This window comes from Temnothorax nylanderi, unplaced genomic scaffold (assembly GCF_030848795.1).
Source record: "Temnothorax nylanderi isolate EJ_2023f unplaced genomic scaffold, tnyl_v1.0 TNYL_tig0024_pilon, whole genome shotgun sequence".
Taxonomy (NCBI): Eukaryota; Metazoa; Arthropoda; class Insecta; order Hymenoptera; family Formicidae; genus Temnothorax; species Temnothorax nylanderi.
Genome location: NW_027249086.1, coordinates 371,493 through 399,078, shown reverse-complemented (window position 1 = coordinate 399,078; position 27,586 = coordinate 371,493). Strand labels below are relative to the sequence as shown.

The 27,586-nt window shown below is 39.8% G+C and overlaps 1 protein-coding gene across 1 annotated transcript in view; it reads right to left on the bottom strand.

Moving 5' to 3' along the window:
- Positions 1 to 27,586, bottom strand: part of LOC139769709 (rho GTPase-activating protein 20) — a 185,738-nt gene that overhangs the window by 130,245 nt on the left and 27,907 nt on the right. The window contains exons 2-4 of the mRNA XM_071701000.1: positions 16,444 to 16,633; positions 15,915 to 16,099; positions 1,035 to 1,080 (exon numbers count right to left, since the gene is read on the bottom strand). Coding sequence (XP_071557101.1) covers positions 1,035 to 1,080; positions 15,915 to 16,099; positions 16,444 to 16,633 — 421 coding nt within the window. The remainder of the gene's footprint in view (positions 1 to 1,034; positions 1,081 to 15,914; positions 16,100 to 16,443; positions 16,634 to 27,586) is intronic.

Sequence of the window (27,586 nt, the reverse complement as noted above, 5' to 3'; positions counted from 1 at the left end):
ATAGTGTATCGCGTGCAGCGAAGTAAACCGTGGCGCTAAAAAGGAAATTAAAATCAAATCGGAATTATTAATACATACCTCCATTTTGTTCCGTCTGTTTTTCGCGGACGAAGATACCCTCGTCTCTCTTTCCTTTTTTTTTGTATTGGAAAATGATTTACTTTCGAAATTAACATTTTTGCCCGCGTTCCGTTTCCCGCCGTGAAATGTGGCCTGCACCGTGTAATTCGCAGATTCAACGCATCGCGAATTTACGGTAGTCCATAGGCCTGCCCAAGTACGTACGCGCCACGAATTGACATCGCGCAATTACACCCTCGGGAGGGCGGCTGCCGCGTGTAAAAAATGCTCGCTCGCACGCGTGAGTCACGGCCAGGCGGGCGTGAAAAAATATACGCGGTATCGTGTTTCGAGATAACACTCGAACGGCACGAATAAATTCCCTTCGCGGAATGTACACACGAGCCGCGGCGCCGATTTACGATTCGCCGTCGTCGTCCCGCACGATAAAGGACCGGCGGTCGTATTAATGTAAATTCGAAATGGCCGGTGATAGTCATTTCACGGTAATAGCGGCAACGCGAGATGAAGAGTACTCGGCAGCGGAGCGCGAGCTAGTCGAGAACGATTCATCCGACTCGCCTAATGCATAAAGCATGGCAAATCTCGGTCGGGGGGGGGGGGGGGGTACCGCTTAATTAGCGCGTTTTCTTTAAGCAAGGCGCAACAGCCCCTGTTGATCGCTCTCGCCGTTTATCACGCGCGATTATCAGGAAACGTAAAAGAAAAAGAAGAAGAAAGAAACGAAAGGACAAGATACTCGACGCGCGCGCGATTATCGAAGGGAAGGGCGCACGGTCGCCCTTGATAAGTTCCACTTTACCATGCAGTTTCCTAAGATGTGCAGAGCCGAGAACTGCTTGTCTCGGGCCGTTCTCTCGCGGGGCATAATAAACTCGTTAAGGTCGCTTGGCATCGTAATCGATAATCGCGCAACGATAGCTAAGAAACTCCATGTATATGTGCATACTCACTCGACTTGAAGGCACCGCTGTCCCAATTTTCGAGTACCCCGCGGATCTGAAAGGAAGCAAAAAGGGCGCGGTAGAATTGGCTTTTAAAATACAATGACCAACATATACAAGGAAGAGAACGGGGGAAGGGGGACCATGTATAATGTATGAAGAGAGATGACTTGAGTTCGAGGCGCGATATACGCTCCTTTTCGATTCATTATTTTCGATCTGTCGCTTCCATCACCTGTCACTTAACCCAAAGCCTTCATACGTAGCTTATATACTTTATGTTATCGTAAGAATACTTTCGCACACTTGCGATTCAATAACTGCCGCTGGAGCATTGTTACTATGATACGTTCGCAAAATTATTCGGGATTGTTGAATTTATCACAGTTAAAATGTGATTTATATTTAGCGCTTCACTAATATTACATTATACTAGTGTTCAAACTTATATTTAATATGATAGTTAATGATACGCAAAACAATAAGCAAAAGATCATAAATTAAATATGAGTGACAAAATAAACTAAAAATGTAATTGATCGTATTAGCCATAACTGACGCATTTATTCAGTGATGATCTTTCTTTGGAGGACAAAAAATATATAAAATATTTTATTGCTGCAGTTAATAAAGTAAGTTTGTCCCTGCTTCTCGTTGCGAGAAAGACAATTTTGTCTGAATATCCATTACATTTCATTGAATCCGGTAATTTTCTCGACGGTTAGGGACGGAAATAGTTATTTCGCTGACGGCGCACTCTCCAAGTATTCTGACCGATTGTCAGGAACATTTGTAGCTCGATGATGTCAAAGACCCTAAACGGTTCGAGGCCAGACCACGTCCTCGAGAGGAGCGTATATTTATCTGTTGACTTATGACGCAGCATTATGCCCAATCAGGACATCATCCAAAGAAGCACATTCGATATGAATGAGCTTGGTAATCCTCAAGACTTCCATGCACACACAACACAAAGGCGGTCGGCAGGTCGTCGATAACGTTACGGTAGCTAGCAAAGCCGGTAATGTAAATTCCACGCGGCCCACATTCGCATAAGTCATTCTAAGGGCTTTAATATTAATCGGCTTATGATACAGTTATAGACAAAGAGGGAGAGACAAGAGGGAGAAACTCCTCCGCGGCTACTCGATATGCGGATGCTCTCTTCGCGGGCGCGATAATAAAATGGAAATAAACCGGTCCGCGGAAAGAATAGCGCGATACATCTGGCACGTAGTAATTAATTTCGCCTTAATAAACGTGCCGCGCTTCGTGAAATTGTATTACACGGTTTTGGAGCAAGAAGCACCGCGCGCGCGCGCGCGCGCGCGCGTGGAGGAAGGATGAGCTCGTGGTTTTGCGTATGTGAGGTACGCAAAAGAGTGACGGACGGGATGCAGCGTTCCTCCAAGGCCCTTTAATGGCAAGGTCTTCCAGGCCACGCAGGCGGATGGAAATTATCGACGAGAGTCAATCAGCTTGCCTCCGAGCTACGAATACGTATCTATCGGAGGCACCGTGTAATCACAATAAAACTGCCGCCGCGCTGCCGCGCGCAGTGCACGAGAGAGCTCAATTCCTAACAACCAATTTGTTCCGGTTTAATTGCTACGTCTCTACGTGCGCTATCACAGGAAAGCAGAGCTCTCCTGGCTTTAACGCAGCGGCCGGCCAACAATTATCGCGATAAATTGTACGCCGATCTCGCGAGCATACTTCAAATTTCAAAGGCACGTAGACTGCAACGTTCTCTTCGCACAATGCGAACTCGAGAATGAAGGCACGGAAAATGCGAGAGAAGATCGAGAGTGCCTTTTCGCTCGAAATATCTTAACGCTGAATTGGAATGTACCTATCGGTGATTCTTTATAAGCAAGAAAATGTACGCGATTTTATGGAATAATGAAATCACGTATTTTTAGCTAATGCGTGAACTGCTATGATATTTAGAAGGATTTTAATTAATAAATCTAAATTTATTTTACCTCCTTTACTTGAATTTGAAATTATTACATAAAGTTTAAATATAGAAGCACATAGCGTGACATAAATAAATTACTTCGCGTACATGATAAATGAACTATTAGATTAATTAAAAAAAAAAACTGAACTCGGATTAGAGAACATCGAAATTGAGTTTAACTCAGTCGCTGGAACAGGTCAACGACCCATTCTTATCCGAGCCTAAAAGATTAGGAGAACGACGGCATGTTGAGCTATAAAACAAGCGATAAGGTATGTGGATGAGGCAATTTCTGAAGAGAAGATCAGATCTTCGTCTCAGAGAAAACTAGACTTTCCAGAGGTAGAATTTTAAAACATTAGCATCGTCCAACTACTCTTCTAATTTACAGTAATTAATAATCCTTTGATCCTATAAAATTAATATAATATTTACATATATGTATATTCGGTTCGTACATACATATGTAATTATACGTTTTTTCCTAAATTGAGTGATGACTTTATTTGATGGTCATGTCGTTATATTCATTAACTATTAATGAGAAAACTCATATATATATTTTGCATATAAAACAGCAATTATATTTAAGTCGCCTCAGTATGATGTATAAGAGAGGCTTAAAGTGGATATATAATTAAAACACTTATCGCGGCAAGCGATTCTTCCTATGGTAGAGAATGTCACATATTCTATGCAACGAATTTTTATCGATCTCTCGTCCGACTGTATCACGCATTACGTATCGATAAGTCACTTGGCTCGAATCGAGAAGAGAGATGATACCCGGCGTGAAATGAAAAAGGGAATGCGTGTGTTTGTGTTTGTGTGATGCATGTAGAAGCAACGATACGTGTGCTGCATCGTCACGTCGTTCTCGGGCGTCACGATGCGATGCGTCGGCGTGTCGATGCGTTTCTTATTGTCAGATACGTATCTATGTTAAGCGCGCACGCAGTGCGTGCCTCTATGCATTTATGCATCGCATTATACGCGCCGACCGACGATAGGATAGGTACAGGGTGACCCATTCGTTTTCGAGGCTGTCGAGGGTAGAGGAAGTGTGTCTATGTCTCGAGCGATCATGAATTATGTATACGTACGCGGTCGGATATCGTCATGCTGCGTCATTTACTCTCGCCGTGAACGGCAAGGAAAATAATTAATAAAATAATTACGCAGAACCGCGATCGCGGTCCCGATTAATCCCGGAAATCGCGTTAAATTCGACGTAAACGCCACGTTAAATGTCTCGACCGCACGAGCGGATCTGGTTATAAAGTCGCGTAAACTAACGATTAGACGATCAAGTAAATTAATCGGCTGTAAAATTATCAATTAAACGGGCTCCCATGCAGGAAAAAACACACGCAGTGCGCGTTTGATTCAGCCGCGATCTCGTATACATGTGTATGATGTATAACGCAACCCGCGATCTTGATTTTAATGACAAGATCTGAGATAAATCCGAGATCGAGTGCTTCCCTAGCCAGCATCTCGCGAAACGAAGATTCGAGTCAAACAGCGAATTAACTTATATTATTTTTAACGAATCTGAACGACTGACCCCTCATTTTGTAGGTCTCTTCAAGCCCTACAACTTTGTCAGTGGCGGCACATTTCTATCTATTAATGGAAACGAGATAAACGCAAAAAACCGCGACAAAATACATTTTTTCCCACTTTCACCGGCTAGAACTCGACAAATCTTGATTTTAAGTTAGGGTCTTCACGAAATGAATTGTAGGGCTTTAAAAGAGCTACAAAATGAGGGGTTAGTCAATCATGTACGGTCAAAATTCGCCGAGTTATTGCGAAAAAACGAAATTTTTCATTCCCCCTCCCCCCCTTAAAAACCCATCGGTCCGATTAACCCGAAAACTCAGAAATAAGCTCTTCTACATCCCCCCAACAACCCTAAAAAGGTTTCACTGATACCGCTTCACTTCCGAGCTCAAATGTCTAATTTGACTGGCCTACGTGTATGAGCGACCGAAGACCAAAGCGACGGCCGCAGCTCTTCTATCCTCTGAATAGTGATGGACATTCGATTATCGATAATCTCGACCGGCATGGATATTACGACGGACACCGTGGCCGATTTTTCGCTCGTGCTGCTTTTCTCCGTCGCGCGGATACGCGGATGCGCATTCCTCGGAGGCGGTTTTAATTATACGTCGCACGCGCATGCCCGTCCCTTCGGACCTGCCGCCCATCTAGGACGACGACGAGTATGCGAGCGGAGGGCGTACCCAAAAAAAGCAGGTCGAATCTCGGCGCGTTATTAGGCAGCCTACTATGCACATATGTATGCGTTTATCCCATTATTATTTTATAGTTGCCAGGACGGTCACTAGTCTCGTATTCTTTCTCTCTTCCTCCCGCCCTTTCTTCGTTTTTTTTCCTGAATGATTGACGATCGATAAACGAGATCATACAACCCGCACCTCCAGCATTGATGCTTTCTATATGTTGATTCGTCTGGTATCCGCTCACGACCGAAAGTCCTCTCGCATTTTATTTATTTATGTTAATCGAGCGTTTCGTCCCGATATCTCACCGGAGCAATTAATTAAACGCTGTATACGCCATCAAGACGATAAATAGCTCTCTTCCCGTTACAACACGATGAAAGAATAGTCAGCTATAATCATCAGATTACGGTAAATCCAATCATTTTTGTCGCCTTTAGTTGTCACTCTTTGCTAATGGAAGAGACATAACTTGTCGATCACAAGTATTCGCAACATATTATTAAACACGCCGATCAAACCTAATCATTGCCGAGTGATACGACGTCGTAATTTCATAGAATCAAGTTTGTCAAGATACGACACTTCATAAGACACATTATGTATAAATATAATTGCAAGATATAATTAAGATATAAGATTTAAAAAATCGAAAGTTGTAATTTTGAACAATTTTTCGACGATTATCGAACATAAATGCTTGGCGTTCGTGTTAATATGATCTTGAAAGAAATACTAAACTAATTATTAGAAAACCACAGAGTTATTTTGAGTTCATATCATTTAGCGGTATCGCGAAAGACAAAAAAACATTTCTCCTTGCCACACGTGACGACTGCCGATCCTCTCGGATTCATAACCCAGACTTACGGCACCCACGTGCACCGGATGTACGCTTCCTTAACGCTTCACTGCCGAATTAAACAACGATTCTGAGCGACGACGCTCGTCTTCGTAGCCGTTCGCCATGTGGACACGCATCGGAGAAAGTAGATTCGCGTTCCTCGAAAAAAAAGTCTCTCTCTTTCCGGCCGGCCGTCCCTTTCTGCACGACCGGCGGCTTTTACTTGCGCTTTAATAATGTTGTAAGGCCGCCTCGCTCGATCTCACCATCGAAGAGTCGCCCTTCTCTACCCGGCAGAGCCTGTCGGGAGGAGTGAGCCGCGATGCGGAAAGCAACGGGAGAAAACGCGAACGATGATGCACGTATGACGTATGTACCCGGAATGTAACACGACATGGGCGGCGGAAATCGTGTAGCATGAGAATGCTTGTGGCACTTCTTGAATTCATTACATCATGAGAAGCGATGCACTCGTAGAAGATAAATTATTGCTTCATAAAGTAAATTAAAAAATAGATCCAAATATCTTCTACCTTCTTTCCTGCTGTCTTCTTTAAGCTAAATCTAAACTTCTTTATTCTTTTGTTTCAAAAATATAATAATGCCATTTTTTCATTTAATTAATGAAATAAAAAGTGAAATAAATAAAAAAAAACAAAAAGTGTGAATAATCTAATCTTTTAATTTATCTTTAAGTTTTAAACATATCTATTATACTATTTCTTTTCTTCTACAAAAATTATTTCTTAATTTAAGATATATCATAAATAGGCAGATTTTTAAAGATCATGTTGCCGGTTGCTTGCGGAAATTATTTATATAATTTAATCCTGTGCGTCTTGTCACCCTTGCAAAGATCGTTTCGCCGCCAATGCAATGCGAATTCCGTACGGGATTATCGCGAGCGCAATGTTCGATCGCATACAATGGTAACATGGGCGTGTGCAACCAATGCCAACGATATCGCTGACGATTAACCATGCCTGGACTACTTTGTAGGAGCCGTACGAGTTTTTCTCCAACTCGCATATCGGGAAATCTCTGTCCAACAAACGCCTAGCTGGAAACGAAAACGTGGGATCTGCAAAACAAGATTACGCCGTAGAATCAGAGATCTACATACAAAACGTACGATGATGTATGATACGATACATCATTGGTATCGAGAAATATTGCTGCAGAGAAACCGGAAGAGAAATTTGTGAGAAAGCAAAGATTTATAGATCCGGGATATAAGATCTGTTTATCGCTGCATCATTCGATAGAATCTTGTCTTCGATTCGCAATATCGATAAATGAATTTCTAATGGAATTCTATTGTATCTTACAGGGTGATCCTACATTTCAAGATTCGGATTAAAGAATCTACGCTCTGTATGTGAAAGAAATCCTAATCACGTCAGGACTCATAGCGGACCTGTCGTGGAAGGCTATAAAACTGATATGTCACGAGAGTGGTCATTAGAAAGGTTGTCAACTTCATCTAGATCAAAGAATCAGAAGGAAAAAATCTCGTGCTTCCTCCTCCTCCTCTTCCTCCTCCTCCTTCTTCCCCGCACAAAATATGCGAGCGCTTGTATACCACGAAACGCACTTTCTCCTGTCCCAGGTTAAAGCGCGCCGCGCCGGTGAGAACGTTTCATCGCGATTTCCTAGGGCGTTCGTCGAGAGATCGCGAATTTGATTAATGCACGGGATCGACCAGCAGACACGAACAGCATTCTGCATTTAGCTAACGTAGAGCCTCGAGCGCCAAAAAATTGGCAAGTAGAGAAAATCGCCTTAAATTTTGATACTTGAACGCGTAGTAAGAAAACTAGGTAACATTGAAAAAGATATATAAAAACTAAATCATAAAGAATTGTAATATTGTATTATAAGAAATTAAAGTAGAATAAATATATCTGAAAGAGAGAATTACTTTTTCTACTTATTATATAAATAAATATCTTTTAAATATTTTCTTCATGTCAAAAAAAATTTCAAAAATTTCAGAAAAGTTTAAAACCAAAATGTCACAGTAGGCGTCCCACTGGCGAGTGCAGACTAAGGGCCATGGCACATAGAAAAACTTAAGCAGTAAGCACATTGACAAATAACTATGTTAAGTTTTCAAGAATACTTGACCGCGATTGGTTAATTTGCTTACTGTTTAAGTCTTACTGCTTAAGTTTTTCTATGTGTCATGACGCTAAGATTACGTGTGAAGTTGCGTCTATTCGATGTGCATACGCTTGGGCGATTAGTCACGAGTGATCGCCTTATAAATTATCCACGTACAGCCATTATGCAGCGGCGCGGCGTGCTTCTCGTGAGAATTCTAATCCTTTGGTGGTCTCTAGCTCGCGATGCGCCAGCGAGCTTTAAAACTGAATGCGTTCACTGAACGAAACGTGCGATGTGTGAAAGACCACGTATTGAACTAACTGTAACTAACTCGCTGCGAAACATCGCCGGGCGGCTCTCTGTGCCTTTACGCAGCGCGTTTCGACCGACGACCGACTGTGCCTCGCTCTTTACGACGCGCATTTTGCGCCTTCGAGCCTAGCAACGGAGATTGTAAAGACCATACGATGCTAAACACTTGCGAACGGTCGTTATTATTTGTAGAAATTCTTCAACACGAATTGACTTTCTTCGAAATGTCTCGAAATATCAATAAAATAATTTTTAAACTGTTTTATAGTAAAATTTGCAGTCGTGATTTATTTATTCGTGCAACTGCTGGAGAATCATCGAATTTGACAATAAGCAAGAATCTTTTATATATGACCGAGGAATAACAATTTCCTATTATTTCTTTTGTAAACCCAACTAATAGCTTCCAAGAAAAGGAGGAACGAAGAATATAAAATAGCTCATTTTTCATTCTCTCCAAGGTTTTGTCCTACAAACGGTTAAAAAAAAATAAAATAAAAAGTTGGCGACTCTCGCAAAAATGATAAGGATGGTCCCATTAGCAATGGGACACGGACGAGTCGTCGAATAGGGACATTTATCATTTTTTCGATACTGTCGTCGGGTCTTCTCTGTTGGCTCCCCAAAGCCTTGTCCACGATGGCGAAGGCGCGTTAAAAATAAATGTCGTCGCTAAAAGGCGCGGCACCAAAGGTGCGATTAAGCCTTCCGGCGATGGATCTTTTTTATACCTTATACCTCTTGCCCAGTTTCTTTCTATAGTTGCATTCCCAGCCGCTTCTTTATCCCCACACTAAAAGCTCGCGTTATGATATACATAATCTAACGAATGGAATTTCTTTGTCGGTGTGGCGACTAATAATCCAGACGAAGGCGGGCAGAGGATCGGGTTATTAAACTTTCTACCTTCCGAGATGACCAACGTGATGTGTACTTTCGCATGATCTCGGATAATCTTTATAAGCTTGCGACTGATAAAAAAAATCGAGAAAACAATAATAAAAGGATTGTTGTATTGTAAGCAGATTCAACGTATTAAGCAGCGTATTAAAGGTATGAAATTTCCGTGCCGCGGTGCCGTTTGAAAGCATCTTTACGATCTGTCTCGGCAGCCGGCGACGAGATAGTGTCGTTGCCAGTAAATAAGGAAACGACGGAGGTCTTTGGACGTGCCGCTTTCAATCTACGTTAATTATTAGCAATTGGATCATTAACCTCGCATTGGCAACACAGGACGGCAACCTGACGGCTTGGCAGTTGGAGAACATCTATTGCTATTTTATATACTCATATGTGTGTGACGATTTACGAATTAGAAAATAACTTAAACTTGGCAAAACTAAATAAATAGATTTAAAGTTCTGCTGCTAAAACGTAAAAAAAATGTTTCTTTAAAGTGTTTTTATCTCTGTCATAAAATATTTCGGTAAAATATGCGAGATTTACTATATTTATACAACCGAAAATAATTATAAGATCGTAAAAAAATGTTAAGTAGTTTACACGAGTAAAATACTTAAAAGTATAACTTGATATCTTGCAAAAGACAAGTAGCCAAATTTAGGCTTAAAAAGATTGCTGATGTGCGTCAACAAGTAGAAATTGAATTCTGAGAAATGCCTGTGTCCCCATCTCTCTCCTGTATAAAAAATAAGATTCTAGACGATGAAATCGAAACCATTCCGGGCAAGCCGGTATTCCCGTTCACTTTCACGATAAACGCCACGACGATGACCATCCACTTTCTTGAAATACACACCCAACCCTTTTTCTCATCTCCCATAGGTGTTCCACTTTCCACTGCGCAATATCTCTTTTTTTACTACAAACGGAAAATGTGCGAAAAAACGAGATCGATTGCAGCGAGCATCGCTTTAATAGGAATAAAATTACACACGTTTATAACTCGCGGTCTAGTCAATTTCTTAAAATCGAATATGAATTGCGGCACTCAATTATCGTTTATATACTTTGTAATTGGACAAAAATCGTCATTAAATAACATTTTTAAAATAAATATCAAGTTGATTAGAGAGAATACGATACCTTACTCTTGCAACCTTCCTTATAATCTATTTCATGAAATTATTAAAATTATGCAGATATTATCAAACAATATTAAAACAATGATAATAATACTTCAAAAATTTATATGGACGCAAACATATATCGAATTCTTAACTGCATAAAAAATGCCTAGATTAATCGATAAAGACCTTGTGATCTCTTCAACAGGTAGGTTCTGATTAAGATCTAAGGTCGTGACAGAACTGTGAACTGATCGAAAGAAACTCGGTCAAAGTGTGACATTGACGAGGGGCAATCGTGCGTTCTAGGCGAATCGCTAATTCATCGCGCTCCAAAAACGAGAGTCGATTTCTCACCGCGACGAAGTGGATGTGCTTCCGGACAAATCTGTGGGTCAAGGTTCACTGGGATTGATCAGTGACTGGAACGTTTTCCCGCCTCGCCTCGCCTCGTCTCGCTACGTGTACGATTCTCGAAACACGGAAATCTGTTGGTCGGCTCTCACCGCAATTTTCTGACGACGGGCCGCAAGAAGAGCGATCCGGGCAAAACGCGTCATCGCGTTCGGTGCAAAACCGCCGGTTTCAAGTGCAGCTTTCACATTCTCGCGCGCTCTGACCGACGAAGAGGAGGCATTGCCCTGCAGGTGCAGTGCCCGTCCACCTTCAACCGGCCTGATGGTGTAGCGCGCAGATTTTTCGTTTGTTCGCCCATTATTTTATCCATTTTTTTAAACGCTCAGTTTCACCAGCTTTCCATGGGATAAATGCAATCCGTTAAGTCTTTAACGAGCCTTAACTGCAATTTGTTTTGTTAAATAATCTTTGAGTCATTAATTCCTTTTTTTAATGCTTTCATTAAAAAATCGGTATATTATTAATATAATATTATCTCAAATCTGAGGAAGAAAAAATGAGGAATAAAAGTTTAAATATAGCTGCTTTTAACTTTCATCTGCCAATATACTAAAATGTCACAAAAAAACTTTAAATTATTTAAAAACAAGAATACATTAAATCGTGATTAAAAGTACTTATTTTTCGTGAGATTTTGGTTGTAAAAATCAAAAGATTAATGGAAAAATTGAACGATGGTACTGGCGCAAACTCAATAGACGGTTAACTCGTGCGTTACTTGATCTACTCCGGATGTGCGCGAGGTGAGGAGGTAAAACGTGCGAACGCGAATCGCGCATCGCGGCGCAGCCGCAATCGCGGCAATTAATCTCTGCCCGACCGATTTCCTGAAACTACGATTCCCAGGCGAATTAATTACCGCTGCCGCTGCCGCTGCCGCGGTAAATAAGTTAATCGCCGCATGCTCGCAAAAATACAAACGACGTAGAAGGGCGTTGGTCTCCGGATGACGCGTCGCGCCGCATTCTCGCGGAACGGCGCGGTAGCGCGCGTTTCTCGCGCGACGCACCTGCATCGCGCGGAAGCCGTCGCGTATTAAGCTCCTCTCCATTGCACCACCGCAACGACCGACCGCGACTGCCGTAACATTGCGTTGCGATGAGCAAAAACGTAATTTACGACAGCGGCGACGCGACCAGCGAGATCAGGACAAAGAGCATCATCGGCTGTCTGTCTGTCTCTTCCTCTATCTCTTCAAAATTCTGCATGGACTCGTCAGTCAAACATCAACAAGCATGCCGGATTCGACGAAAAAAAGCCGCTCACTTCGACCGAAACTTCTTTTTTGACGAAGAGCTAACGAAACTTTGAACCGCTCTTATTAAAATTCTCTTCAGGAGATCATTATCGGGCTCGCTTGAACCTCGCATACTCAGACTGTTTCTACTTGCCGAGAAAAATCGTTTCGATATGTTTATCATCCGAGCTACCGTACAGTAATACAACTTCTTTAATTGGAACGTTTGTTTATGATGCATACATAAAAAAAAAGTTAAACTTATCAGAAAGTAATTTTTGTAACAATTTACTGTAATATGTAGCAAGATTAACTTAAATAGCAAATTATAATTTCTTCTTATTCAATCTTAAACATATTTATATTAAAGAATTATATATGAATATAAGTGTCCCAATTAAGAATTGATTTAAACAACTTCTACATCGAATTGTTCATCTCCTGACATAGTACCGCGAAATATTAAGGAAGCAACACCGAAAGGATATTCTCTCGTCAACAGTCCCACCTCCACAGGAAGAATCCTTTTAAAGCTGCTTGACTTCAGAGCTGCTTGAGAGACAAATAAAGTAGAAGCACCTCTGTTATTCCCGTGTCTACCGAGGAAGAAAAAAGAAAAGAAGAGGAAGAGGATAAAGAAAAGGAGGAAGAGACGAAAAGAGGGACGAAGAAAGATAGATATACGTCTCTCCCTCGCCTTCCAGATGCGCGATTGCTTCTAATTGCCCTCTGGGTGACCGCGAGGTGCCTCCAAAGTGAAATTGCAGCGGCGCAGGCCGCGATGAGGAGCAGGCAACGGGTTCTGAATAAAAAGAGCGCGTCGAGAAGAAGCGAGCGACGCGTATATACAGGACGAAGACGGGAAAGATTGGTCGTGATGCCCTCCTCGAGAACGGCGAGAACGATCCCGAGCGTTTTCGCTAATTAACCTGCGGTTCGGGCCGCGCGCTTTTGTATCGCGTCGAGAAACCCGCAACACTATCTTTTATAGCACTAAAATTCGGTAAACGCTCCGCGGTAAATCTCCACGCGAAATACAAAACACGGCTTGCGCTTCCTTCGACCAGAGATAAACCAGTTTCGGCCATACGAGACTGGCGTTCTCCGTCCGAAATTCCATCGAGTTAAGACGTCGCTTTATTACACGAGCATCGTGCTACGCTTATTCATTGATCGATAATTGATATATATATATATATATGTAAGTCATTATTGTTGCGCAACAAGTTACTGCTTTGCTTTAGCTTAAAAGAAAGCTCAACGCTATAAATTTGACTTAATAATATATATAATAATTTTAAACGTAAATTCAAAAAAATATTACTTAATTAGCAAACAAATAAAAATCGTATTATGCGCGTTATACCTACATGTTATCATACACTATCTGATACACACGCATCTGAATCGTAGGGGAATATTATTAACGCAAAGCAATTATCTTTAACTGCTAATATAGCTATAATATTTGTTGTTGTTATTATTATTGTTACGATTGTTCTCATTATTGCTATAGTATTTACGAGTCAAGTCGGCCGTAACTTCGAGGATCGAGTCTTGGCAGATCCGATCTGTCGATTACGATGCCCCACAAAAGTTGAGTCTGCGGCAAAGATAGTGTCTTAATCACGATGCTCGCCCCAAAAGGAAGTTGGCCAGTCACGGGAATGAAGGTCGCGTGTAGCATCCCCCATCAGTGGGATTTTTCTCTCGAAATTATCATCTCCGCGAACGGCAGCGGCAACGGCGGCGGTTGCGAACAAGCCGATCGAAGTAACCGATAACCGTTTAATGCGCTCATTAAAATAAAATGTAAATCGTACCGCACGTCGGTCCAAGGTCTGCCGCCGCAACGATGCTTAAAACGTCACTCCGACCAGGCGAGTCAGGAGGGAAATAAAACGAACGTAGCGTAGGAGATCATAAGTCGCTACAATTAATATCCGGCGGCCCGCAATAATCTTTCTCGATACAGGAACACGATTCACCGCGAGGGAAGATCAAAGAAGAAGAGAGACGCACAGGGAGTAAAAGAGAGACAAAGGAATAGGGAGAGCGCGCGAGAGAGAGAGAGAGAGACCTCCGATTTTTGCAGCGTTTTTGCAGCTTGCACGGCAACTTTGTTATTGATGGCCGCGATGTTGAGAGCGCAGAATAAAGAAGGTAGGCGTTTCCACCCTCGGTTTCGCCTCGCGAATCCCGCGCAACGATCTCCGCGCCCGCGCCGCGGACGTTTTTCACTTTACGAGGCTGTTGCTTGCGAGGTGCACACTGCACACAGCCTCGAAGGTAGTGCCGTCGCCGCGATTCGAGACCCGAGTACCATACGTACGTACGCCGCTCGTCGTCTTGTAAAAGTCAATATTTATGAGGGTGCTAACCACCGTCATCGCTCATCCCGACTCGTTAGCCGGCTCTCCGCCGGCGCGGCTTTGTGTTTACATCCGAAGGACAGGCATCCTCTCTTTATTGTCAGCCCTAAAGAAAACACGTCCACCGTCGCGCTACACGCCTATATGGATCCTACTGCTGTTGCCGCTGCTGAATGCGACCCGATACGTGCCTGGCCTCAGGCCGTGTCAGAAATCGCATCCGTTTATCAGCATACATTCGTACGCGTTGTCAGTTATCGATCGTACTTTCAGAAAACACGCGAATTGTTATCGCTCTGGACCCACGAAACCGAGTCACGTGGCTTTAAAACTGAATTTTTATTTATTTTGATCCGCACGTTCGAATAAAAATAAGAAATGACAGAAAATTATCGAATTCAAAGGTTTTTATTATCAAGCTGGATTTATATTCTTGAAAGATATAGCCGTAACTGCAGTTAATATTTTCTTATTTGAAAGAAATGATCCACGATGAACTATAATTTAAACAGACATTACCAGATTATTTCTATAATAACATTATAACTATAAATTACGTTTAAATAAGACAAATAAGTAGGCAGATCATAGGATTCATTTCTGTCTCATAAAGCTGTATACTTTCTCTCGACTACGGTTTCCATATCGAAGTATCGATAGTTCTTCAATAATAAACAAGTAAAAATAGACTTGTACAGATTTAACATCAGAAGTGTTGTTACACTGATACTTGAACTTTCTACTTTCGTTTAATCTTATGTGAATTTCGTTTTATTAGAATTTTAATTCAAAGTTCGATCAATAAAATATTTAATATTAAAATTGTATATATCAAGAGATGCTTCATTTTTGCTTCCTCAAATTGTCGTTAAAAAATATCGATCCTAACAGAAGAGGAAAGACCAATAACATCAGGATCTATGTGTTTGACTTATCGCAGTTTACATTTGACTATTTAGCGTCCTGTCATACTTTCTGTCTTTCTCTCGGAAAGGTTGCGCTACCACTGGTGACTCGCGCTACCAATTGCGACATACGATGGACGGAGAAAGGCAAGGTGCTTCACAGAAGCAACAGGTGTGTAGCAAGGTAAGTCAGTTCATGTGCCGCCATCTTCCACGGAGTTGCTCAATGTGCTTTTCGTTCACTCGAGGTCTAGTCCGTCGATAAGAACGTACACGCGTTCAGTAACGTACAGCGCAAACCGTAGATCTTGCACTCTTATACATTTACATCTTGTATTTTTTTTCGGATATTTTAGGATTCAATATTTCCGTCAAAGTTCTCTCGCAATTTTATATAACGCCTCGAACTCAATATACATATAAAATTTGCATTGTAGCATAATTACTGACTCACCCTCTGGCAATGCTCCGCGCTGACTCGCGACAGATCTGCGAGGGGTTGAAAGATAACATCGTGAAACTCGGGGTAACTCCGTGCCAACGGGCGCGCGTATAATTCTTTGGCACTACACAATGCTTCGTGATACTCTTCTTCCGCATGTAACAACTTCTCTGTCGCCCTGTACCTGCGATCTGTATCTGCGAAACAATTCCATTTCGATTTCGTTACAATTATGATACCTGCAAACGACGTTTCCTCTCACTTTGGAGAAAAATGTTATTGTAAATTTGTATAAATTTATTGTTATAAATATAATTTAGATATTGTAGATGAGCACAATTTTTTGATTAAGAACAACGTCAGATAATCAGACTCTAAACAATTATGCAAACTATAATTAGACAAATGTTATATTGTAGGTTTTAATAATTTTAATAGAATCTTAAGTCATTTAACAAACTTAATTTTTCTAGCTTCATATAATTTCTTCACATTAAAGAATACAGGTTGTATAAAATATGAAAAGATTAGGATTAATTACCTCCAATTGCATCGAACTGCCTTGCAGAATCTTCAATAAGTAGAACTTCGCCATGCAAGAGGGCTACATCGGCCGCGGGATCAACCTCGGCCCTCGAACCAGCAAGCAGCAATCGAGGTCTGCAAACTCGATATTTCAAAAGTATCGGAGCAACCACAGAAGAAACAGCTCCAGGCGACGAGGCTGATAACTGTAATTAATAATAAAAAAAAATTATCAAACAAGAACTTCGTTAACTACTCTTGAATCAAATCGTCGGAACTTTCTTATTCAAAGTTTATATTTATTATATCTCTTATATCTCTAAATACTTATTTTATACCTTTATTATTACACCTAATAACCTAAATTAATAGGACAGTTATATTTCACGGGAAATGACAAATAAATTAACGAAATCTAAAAACAGCCGAAATAACAAAAACATATTCTGTCAAATGTGTTAGAAAATTAAATATTCTGTGCAAAATTGATTTGATGAAATTTCCTTTGTACGAAGAAAAGACCTCGCGAGACGAAAAGTTCGGAATGTCCTAATTACACAGGGGAACGCTCGCCTTGTAAAAAGCGTCGGAGACGGACATCCCATAACTTCGCACGGTAGCCCCAGCGGGTTAATCACTGAAATCTCGGTTGAGGAACGCGAAAACAGCGCATAATTAAACCGGGTCCGCGCGATTTTTACGGTCTGACAATGCAAGTGGCGCGGCGCGAAGGGGGATCAAATAAATTTCGAGGACCCGAAAGCAAAAGATCGTGCGTTGACCTTTCGCTGGCCCCTCGTGGTCCACCAAATTGTACACAGGGCGACTCCCCAAACATTCGTTACATCGCGCATGAATATGTATAATACGATAATTGTCTGGTCATAATTCGCACGAATTCTCCAGAAATTCCGACATACGTGCAAGACGTGGTGCGGAGGTACAGTTGCTTTCTTACACAGTAAATCCACGATTTAACGATCTAGGGGTGGTGGAGTTGTCAGTTGAAACTAAAAGAGCTTGTTAAAGTGCAAATGAACTCTTTCGAATCTTTAAACGTGCATCATCATGCGTCATTGTACAATATTCTAATAGATAATTGTATTACGTATTCCTATTGTATGTATGTACATATATTTTTCATAGAAATGACAAATCAAAGTTCGTTTTTTTTTTTTCAACAGAACTGCTGTTCCTAGAACCAATGATTTTTAAAACTTTAAAAAATATCTTGTGCAAAATAACAGTAAAAAAGGAAATAAGACAATTTCAGAAATGTCTCCATCACTGAGAATTTTTTTGCTTTTCATCAAATTATCATTAAAAAGTTCAAAATTATAATATTAATTGAAGTATGCGTTACTTTCTTCTTAAATTTTATGTATGAGTTATTTCTTAAACTCTTACAAAACCACTGGAAGTTAAATTTACGAATACTTCTACATAACTGTAATAACAGACAAGTCTCCAACCCTAATATCACGCATAGATGCCGCGGGATTATACGACCGTTACATAATGTGATACTGGAAATCGAAGGCCAGGTCAACACGTCGTACCTATGTCACAACAAACCATGCGACCGTTTTCGTGATCGTAATTAAACGAATGAAGCCAGAGCATTTTAATCGATACGATGAAAAACGGGAATGTAATTCCGCTGCATTACCGTTGCTCGTTGCCCACCCAGCGTTAGTTTATGACCTTACGGGTAACCTTATCGATGGCGATTATCGATGCCCCAACACGTCGCAACAATGCAATTTAATCTTGTTTTAGCGATATAGCGATGATTGCTATAATAGCAAAATTATTAAAGCGTTACCAGATTTTGAAGATCTACGATATATCTATGAACTTCATACATCGATATAGTTTACCCAATTTGGAGAAAAAGACTGTACAGTTAATTTGCGATTACGTATCTTTTGCTTACGTCCAAGTCAAAGTTTAAATTTGTTTGACTCCAGTTATCTTGGAATCAAGTTCATATTTCCGATATTTTGTTTATATTCCAATAAAATATTTTCTCACTCAAATTCCTTTTATGTTCGAAATTTCGAATAATCGTCGTCTCACGTCGGGGCAGGGCAGGATGGAGAAAGGGCAAGAGGGATTAAAGAAAATAATATGTTACGATCGCATAATCCCCGCAGGATCGACGATACGATCGCTATGATTCAGTGGAATCCGGCAGTAAGGAAGCTTACACTTTAAACACACCGTTTTAATCGGGTTGTACTTTTTTCTTCTCGTTCTTTTAACACGACACAGCCGATTCAGGCATTCAGCGTTTTTCCCCGATTTGCATACATACGTAATGAAGATAGGTGCATTTTTTTTCGGCCAGGTACAGACGGATATAATAATACGAAACGGGTCACCGTTAAGAGAGCCGTATTAATTAGCGCTCGCGCCGTCACGCCGTTGAACGGACTTCGTGGTAATTTTCTAATCACTGTGTATTCGCATACATGTTTATTTTTGAGCCGTTAATATATTTCACACGTTGCGCGAGTATCGCGTGACTTTACATTTACGGAAAAGAATTAATTATAGGCTACAATCAATTAGTATCTATTAACTGCTAAAACATAAAATTATTCATATTAATCTCATACTATGAGAACTGTGATATAATGATTTGTTTTGTTTCGTAATCAAAATTTCGAGGCAATTAAAATGATATCGTGCTAAAAAATTCTTATATGAATTATGCTTCAGTCATAATAGTAATAAATTTTAAGTTTTTAGAGAAGAAAATATTACAATAATAAATTAACTAATCATATAAAAGAGTCCATTGTTAAAATATCGTTTAATACGTCTGAGACTCTACATAACTGCCAGTCACTAATGATTCCCACGATATCGGCGAAAGTGTCGGTGATCCATGACCCTGTCTGTGACAGCATTGAACTCGTTAAAACGACGATGAGTCATTGAATCGTAAGTCATTTCGTATTCGCGACAGAAGAAAATTGAGGTACATATTTTCTCTATCTGGTTATTTGTGACTTGCATTTCAGTCTGACTGCATAACGCTATACCTATTCGATTCTCATCTCGCTATCGAAATATACACCTATCTCTTTTGAATATTCTCATGCTACATTACATGTGCTTGCAAAATATGTAACTGTAATTCTTTCCAAAAATTCTTATTTAAAAAAGATAATGTGCGAATTTACCAAATTCGCGAGTAGGTATAACGTGCGTCGTCGGGAAGATTTATGGCAACATCTCGCGGAGTAATGTCCTCGCGGGATTCTCCGATGTTGTATTTATGCGGAGAACGCGTTATCCCTTCCCTTGGCGACACACACGCGTGTATGTAGTCGATCGGAGAGAGGAGACCGCGCGTCCACTCTCGCTTTTAATAAAGCCAAACCGGAATCGTAAAGCTGAATCTAAATTGCATAATTATACCGGTCTCTCCCTCACTCCAATGTGCATGGCTCTTACATCCCGCCGTTTCTTTCTGTCTCTTTTTTTCTTTTCCTCTTCCATCTTTCTTCGATCCTCTTTTTATTCAACGATCTTTTTTCGAGCACTTAAATCTTTTCTATTTTCTTCTCCTTCTTTCCGCGAGTAAGAATCGAGAGAATAATGATGTTACAAATTGAACATCGTGCGTGTGAGTCGTCTCAAAAAAGATCTCAAACATCGTAATCAGTCAAAAATAAATTAAAGTAGAAAATATTATCTTTCTACAGGACTGTTCGATCAAAACTTCAAAGTATATAAGAATTACGATTATATGATTACCGCGCATCGATTAAAAGAAAATATAAAATAGAAGTAGTACATATGTATGTCATTGAAAGATAATTTTTATTTTAAAGATTAGTATTGCATAAAAATTAGCTTTGCATAAATTATAAAGGGAGAATCAAACACTATAACCAAAATCGCTATTTGCGTATATAACACCAACAATATTGAACAGACAGGTTCTCAATATAGAGTAAATTGTCTATCTTCTTACGAACCGTTTAAAAATCAAGTTACGACAAAATAAAACTAAAGCACAATGACCGATCGGCATCGTTATAACACCGACCGCAGCTGACACTTTCACCGGTTTTTGAAATTAAATCTAAAATGACAAAACAAGATTATCAGTATCCTTGGTAAAAAGATTCGAGTATCTGAGAGAGAAAGGTAACGGTCGGACGCGGACGTGCCGAATGAACGATGCGGCTCATTTGGTCCTTCGACTGGCCGGAAATGACTTCGAGACTGGCTCCCAGAATTTACTTTCTTCTCAGCACAACGCCTTTTCGTCTAATTACGCGGTTCAGTGATTTGGTATTCATGAAACGGCGACACCGCACTCGCATTTTTCTTGGTTAACATTTTGCAAGATTTTCCCCACGAGCTGAAAAGATCTCTTAGATTCGCGTTTCGAATTAAGATACGCTCGAAAGAAGACCACATTGTGCGGCGCGTCGAACTGTAATCTATCCGCGAGTCTGCCGCCGCGCCGCGCCGCGCCGCGCCGCGCCGTTCGACGTATCGCTCTCCATTGTTTGGTGAATCACCTGTCGATGTCGTTGCACTTTCCCCGTAATGCAGCACGGCGATCGACGCACCGTGTGCATGATGTACAAGCATGAATCGCGTGTATATGACATGTATAATCGACCGCAGTCGCAATTCAATGATCGCAGACGCGTGCTCCGCGGAATTTCTACGGATATACCCGCGCGTGTGCGCAAACTCATCAGATCGAACTCATTTTTTGTCTCCTTGCTCGCCGTGACAGATGATGGATCTCCATGCGTTAAATAGGCAAGTACGTGTGCGTGTGTGTATGTGTAGTGCCTCGTTCGATACAAAACGCACATGCACAGGCATCCTGTCCCTCCCAGCCTCATTACGAGACAATGAGCGTCGTTACATCGATCACAGGCCAGGGCATTCTGCCGAGACGGAAGAGAGTGGACTGTCTCGCGTGAGCAGTAGTGGATTTAGAACTCCCGACATGTTCACACAAGCCCTAGAGGGTAAAATATTCTCTACAGTATGGGAACAAGTCTCATAATTAAAAGAATCAAAATGATTCTTTCCTTAATTATGAAGCTATTTTCCATATTATTATTAAACCTTCATAAGGACAAAGAGACAATCTAATAAGAAAATCTGAAATGGATCTAAATGTTTTCAATGCTATTCGAAATATCGTACATAGCTGAACTAAATATTTCGTAGAAAAGCTGAAATTTTATTCTGCATTATTTACAAATATTTACTAAGAATTAGAAACTTTTGAAAAATATTTTACTATCTACATATTATGATCATAACTGTTAAGACCGCTATTGATTGTGAGATCGAGAGGAAGAATCGAGCGATTGTTGCGATTAATTTCAATAGGAGATGGACTGCAGAAAATTTGCTCCGAGATAATGCGCAAGAAACCACTAATCGTTTTGTACAATAGGATACACGTAGACATTGCAAGAGACCGAAATCTTCATGATACAATTTTCCGTATTATTGTGTATCTAACATTTCCTTTTAACGGAAGGCTAATACAAGTGCGGAATAAACTGATTAATGTACTACATGATAGAACTTCATTTGTCAAGATATTTCGTTTAACAAAGAAATTCATATATCTAAGTGCATGAAAAGCCCATCGCAACGTAATTGCGATTAGACAGAACGAGTAGGACTGAAGGCTCTTGAAATCCGAAAAATTATTAAGTGGCGCAAATTCGTAATTTTATCTTGTAAAAACTAACTATAAATAGAAACTATAAATTCAGGATTCTACCTAACCAGGTTTTGTGATAAAATAAGATAACGTTATATATTTAAAGATATATCAAATAAAATACTTAGACAAGTAAACACTTACAAATCCAAAAAAACTTTAAGTAAAAAAAGATTTTCCCTTAAATTCCCTTATGAACAGAATTTCTTTAAAACTATGTTCGCATTATGTTACCAATGTATTTGATAACTTTATTAATGCATTATTTTTTGCACATCATAAAAAAGCTAAAGAAGCTTCCATTCGATGTTCACCACGCGCTTGCAGTGTACGTGTGCCTCCTGCTACTTGCACAACTAGTTGCTTAAGCACCATCGCTCGTTACTGGAGTCAAATTTGTCACTTTAGTAAATCACATCTCCGATGTCATTATTCATTCAGCCACGCCGGAGGAGAATTAGAATAGAATGACCACGGTTGATGATTACTCGAGTCGAGCGTGTGCCCGACATTATTTCATAAACATTGTCTGACTGATAGAGTCTACTTCTCTCAAGGTATTTCGCTACAATATGTTGTTATCTTCGTCGGGACACTTGTCTTGTAAGAACTTAAACAGAGGCTCCCAATCGCATAAACGATAAATTTCAGGCATTATTTGCACTCAGATTATACATTCGAGATTAGTAAAATAAATATAAATCATAGATAAGCAAATCTGAGAAAAAATTTTTCATGTTCCGCAAAATGATTTATAAGTAGGTATGGGGTACTTAAAAAAATAAAAGAATGTAAAAGTAAATCTTAATTTTTCTAGGAGAAAAAGAGAAGTCCTACCAGAATTATGAATAACTTTTGCAAAGGGAATTTTACTTTTAAGATAAGTTGTGAGATGAATTCGTGAGCATATCTGTGAGCAACTTAGCCTTTTTAATAAAGTTGTAGCAACATATAGTGAATTACAAAAGCATGTTTGTTTTTTCTCATTGCCTATTAACGTAATTTATTGCTATTAGCTTGACGAGTAGATGCGCGGAATAACGTGAATTCGCCAAAACGTAGTCGATAACCGATGGGTTTTTAAGCAGTTTGAGAGCCATGATCGTCATGTAACCGAGAGAACGAAGGCCATTCTCGGTAACTATATATAGTTTTACTCTGAGGTGGCATGGACTGCAGTGTAAGAGCGCACATATAGGGGAGACCGGGGCTAGACCGTTAGTTTTTTTTCGGTGCCGATTTTTAACAACAAAATAAATAATTGTAGTTAAATGTGGTATACCACTGTAAAGAGTGAACCTTTAGCTACAAAATTTATACAGGAAATTTTTATCTACGTCGCTTTGTTTAACCGGTATAGAGCAAAAACGACAACGGTGCAAAAATTGAAATCTCAAAAATGCCGGGGTTTAACCGTTACACTGCATTTTCAATACATATACGTACATCTAATCCTGAAAAATGATAGGATACATCTTAATAATTGTTTTTTAAGAGAAAAATATAAAAATTTATTTAAAATTTTTATGCGAAACGTTATTAAAAAATAGTTACGAGGGTTCCTCTTTCCGCAGAAGTCACTCGCCCGACTTGTTTCACTCCTCGACGTCCGATGACTTTATTCGGTGTCTGAATGGTTGTAATTCCTGTCTCATCCATATTCCATATGCAGTGAGCCTGGAAATGCCCGGAAATGCCTTGGAAATGCACCCGGACTGCTTACTAACGGATTAACCCCAAACACAAGTTTCAGGTTTGATCGCCCACGAAATATTAGACATCAACGATAATGAAAAAACTACACTGGATTCGTGTTCAGCATGCATTACTCTTTATAATCACGTACCTCGAGATTTGGAGAGCAAATATTATAGCAGATATTACAAAATTTCCACGCGCAGAAAATGTAACTTTTACCTTCCGAAAACACGTTTGCCCTCGTAAAAATCATAACACGGCAGGTAACCTGCCGAAACTCCGTTGGTCACATGGGTACCATAAGCAGCGTTTACAATGTTAATAGCGAGTTCGCACAATATACAGGTTCCGAGATATTTAATTTGGCGGATTTACCCCGTTAGCGGTCTAGCCCCGGTCTCCCCTACACGGTTATGTCTATAAAATATAGGTCGCTTCAAAATATCGCCACGTCGCGGCGTCGCTGACGTAATGTTCTTACGAAAATTCTATTTCGTGGTGATGAAACGTGCCCTTAATTTTACGCACTGATAAAGCTCGTAACGGAAGAACGCCACACTTTATATTTAGCCAATCATGTGATATAAAAACGGAATACCAATTAGGTGTTAATATTTTTTTCAATTTAAAGAAAGGTAAGGATAAAAGAAAATATGTGCCAGTTAAATTTGTTGCTTGTTACTGAATGTTAGGTTGTACAATCGTATAATTTTTTAAGCAAGTATCAAAATCAGGATTAATCTAAAAAATTGAAAAATTTATATTCATTCACTTTTTACACAAAAATTAATATTACTAAAAATTTATATAAAATGAAATACAATGTTTTGTAATTAATTACACAAGATAATTAAATAATATAATAAAAAATTACATAAAAAAATTAAAATTAATTAAACGTCAATTTCATAAATGTTATAAATCAAGTTCTATTAATTCGATGTGATCTCGAGTGAAAAAGCTGCATTTTTGAAAATAACGGTACATATGTCGCGCTAACATGCCACATGCCACCAGTGTGAAGTTTAAAGCTACCGTCAATGTATTTAAGAAAACAATAAAAAGTGTTTACGCGTTGTGTGGATACGTACAGGTTCTAGGCCTCACCCATGTCAGAACGACCGAACGACCGAACAACCGATTCGCCGAACCGCGCACCTTTCGCTTAAGAATCGGAACGAACCGCGACCGACCACTACGACGACAAATGAATGCAACTATGCGAGCGTAGACGGCCGCGGCGGCGAGAGATCCCTTTTGCTCAGAGCGATCGCGCGCTCCGCTCCGATTCGTGAGAACGAGCGAGAAAAATCGCCATTCAGCTCGCGCGATCGATTCAGCTGCGCGCGTTGCATTAAACATGCGCAATCCTGAAAAGCGTCGTTTCGACTGAAATTTTTCTTCACGAGAATTTTCGACGAACGTGGAATTTTGCGTTTCAAATGACAAGCGTGACCGCGTTAATCGAAAACTATATATTCACTCGACTGAGAAAGATTAAGCATGAGATCAGAGTCAATCGCAATGTATGAGATGTTTTTGATATTTTAATTTCAAATTAAAATTTTAAAATAATTGTGAAAAATAAGTATATACCAACTGACATCACGCATACATGTGACATATAATTTATATAAGAGAGGATTCAAGGATTTGCGAAGTATTATGCAAAGGCAAGGATCTGTAGAACTAAAGCTTCGTAGAATTAAGAATTTATGGCATCAAAGATAGAAATATGGTAGTAAATAGCTACAGCATTCTTAAAGCTAGCTGGAATTAAGGATCTGTTAAATCAAGGGAGATATCCAGGATTCAGGTTCTACGAATTGTTGTGGCTCTATATTTTAGTAATATAAAATATATGTAGAATTAAAAAACTCATAAAATCAAAGATTTGTGACACAAACACACCCACACATATATTAAGGATTCTATACTTAAGCAGATATACATCAGGATTTATAGACTCTTGGAAGAAATTTATAATTTAAACAAGTTTGATATATATATATTGATATACATATATTAAAAAATTTTAATAATTAAAATGTTTCTATTTTCATATATAACGATGTTAAGAGGTTAATTTTATTCTTTTATGATTTAACATTGTGCTTCATAAGTATGCCATGCCATGGTTATTATCATTTTAGTTATTATCGTGGGTCCAAGGCTTTTTCTAATTTACATTTTTACCGGAACTATATAAAATTTGGGAGAGAAAGAGAAAAAATATGAGTTTCTCCTGTGCTAGAAATTGCACCAGCTAACACACTGAAACTTTGCTGCGATGATAATAAAGCAATTTTTATTCTTCTCGGTAGAAAGCTGTGACCTGCAAAATGAGTGACAGGAAGCGTGGATTCAACGGAATTTCCGCTAGTTAAGTTTCGAGGCTAAAGCTCTTAATGACACTGTTTACGCTTTATGTGATCTAGTCATAGATGCAGGGACGTAGGAAGCTTCTACATTGGGAACAATACATGAGCTATTAAAGTATAAAGGAAGAATACATGAAAAAAAGAACGTTGGAAAGTATTTCTTACTTTTCCTATTATATGTACAAATATACATATTAAGAAATAATTACAGATTAAAGTTGAAATGTTCATGAGTAATATTTGCAAGTAATTCATTACTTGCAAATATATTGTGTAAAAAAAATATTAATATTAGAAATTAAAAATGTAAAGCAAGAAAGAAATCTTGGAAAATCTATTAATAAATTGTATCGATCTTTTGTCAATCAGAATTGCCATTAAAGGTTCAAATTATAGAGATATGATCTTAAATAAAAATCTATACTTCAATCTACTCAACGAATATAGCAACGCGCGCGCGGAAACATTTTTTTAAGAACAATAGGTACGTTCTCGACATTTTTGACACATAATAGCTCGTAGCTGAGACAGACTCAGATGAATCATATCTAGATGTGCATTATGACCTCGTTCCTAAGGACACATGCAGCCCTACGGGCAATTCCGCTCCCCCAGATCATCACACCGTGTCTGTCGTATTTCTGCGCTAATAGCAGTTGCGAGATTAGCAGCGTGAACAACACTTAACTGCGAAGGCGGTGATTATCCTCATGACGACGATTTCAACGTGGCCCGGTTTGGCAAGGAGTTCCGTTTACGTCTCGGTTCGCGCGTCCACGGCCGTATGATTCATAAGCTGCGCGGATCATCAAAACGTTCTTCTTTCCGCTCTCTTTCTTTTATCATCCTCTACAGCGCGATTACCTTGCTCTCTGAGTGATAACGATCAAATGCATTTTTCCGTGCATTGTCCGTCGAAAGAAAAAAAAACGAATTATCTACGATCGATGAATTATAATTCAGAATGGCTCTAACGCCGTAAGCTTGACGAGATTATTCATTTATCGTGCATGTAAACGCGCGCGAACGTGATGGTCTGTGTTTGGCGAGGTGTTTGGCTATCCGTAAATTCCGATTATCGAAGGACGGCGAATTGTATGTGTTATTAATGGCAAGTTCCACGCATATACGTTACGCCGCTCGACCATTTATTATCGACAACTCAACGGTGTGGTGGCGTGAGGTTTTCTAGCTGTTCAAGAGAAATGTGCATTGCGAAATCCACAATTCTCGATTTATACCGGGTTGAGTGTTGTTTGATTGCTTTAGCGGATCGCGGATGTATTACCTCAACGTCATTGTTCATCTCAATGATGCACTTTCGACGCTCGGCTCGCGTGAATCTCGTGGCCAAGAAC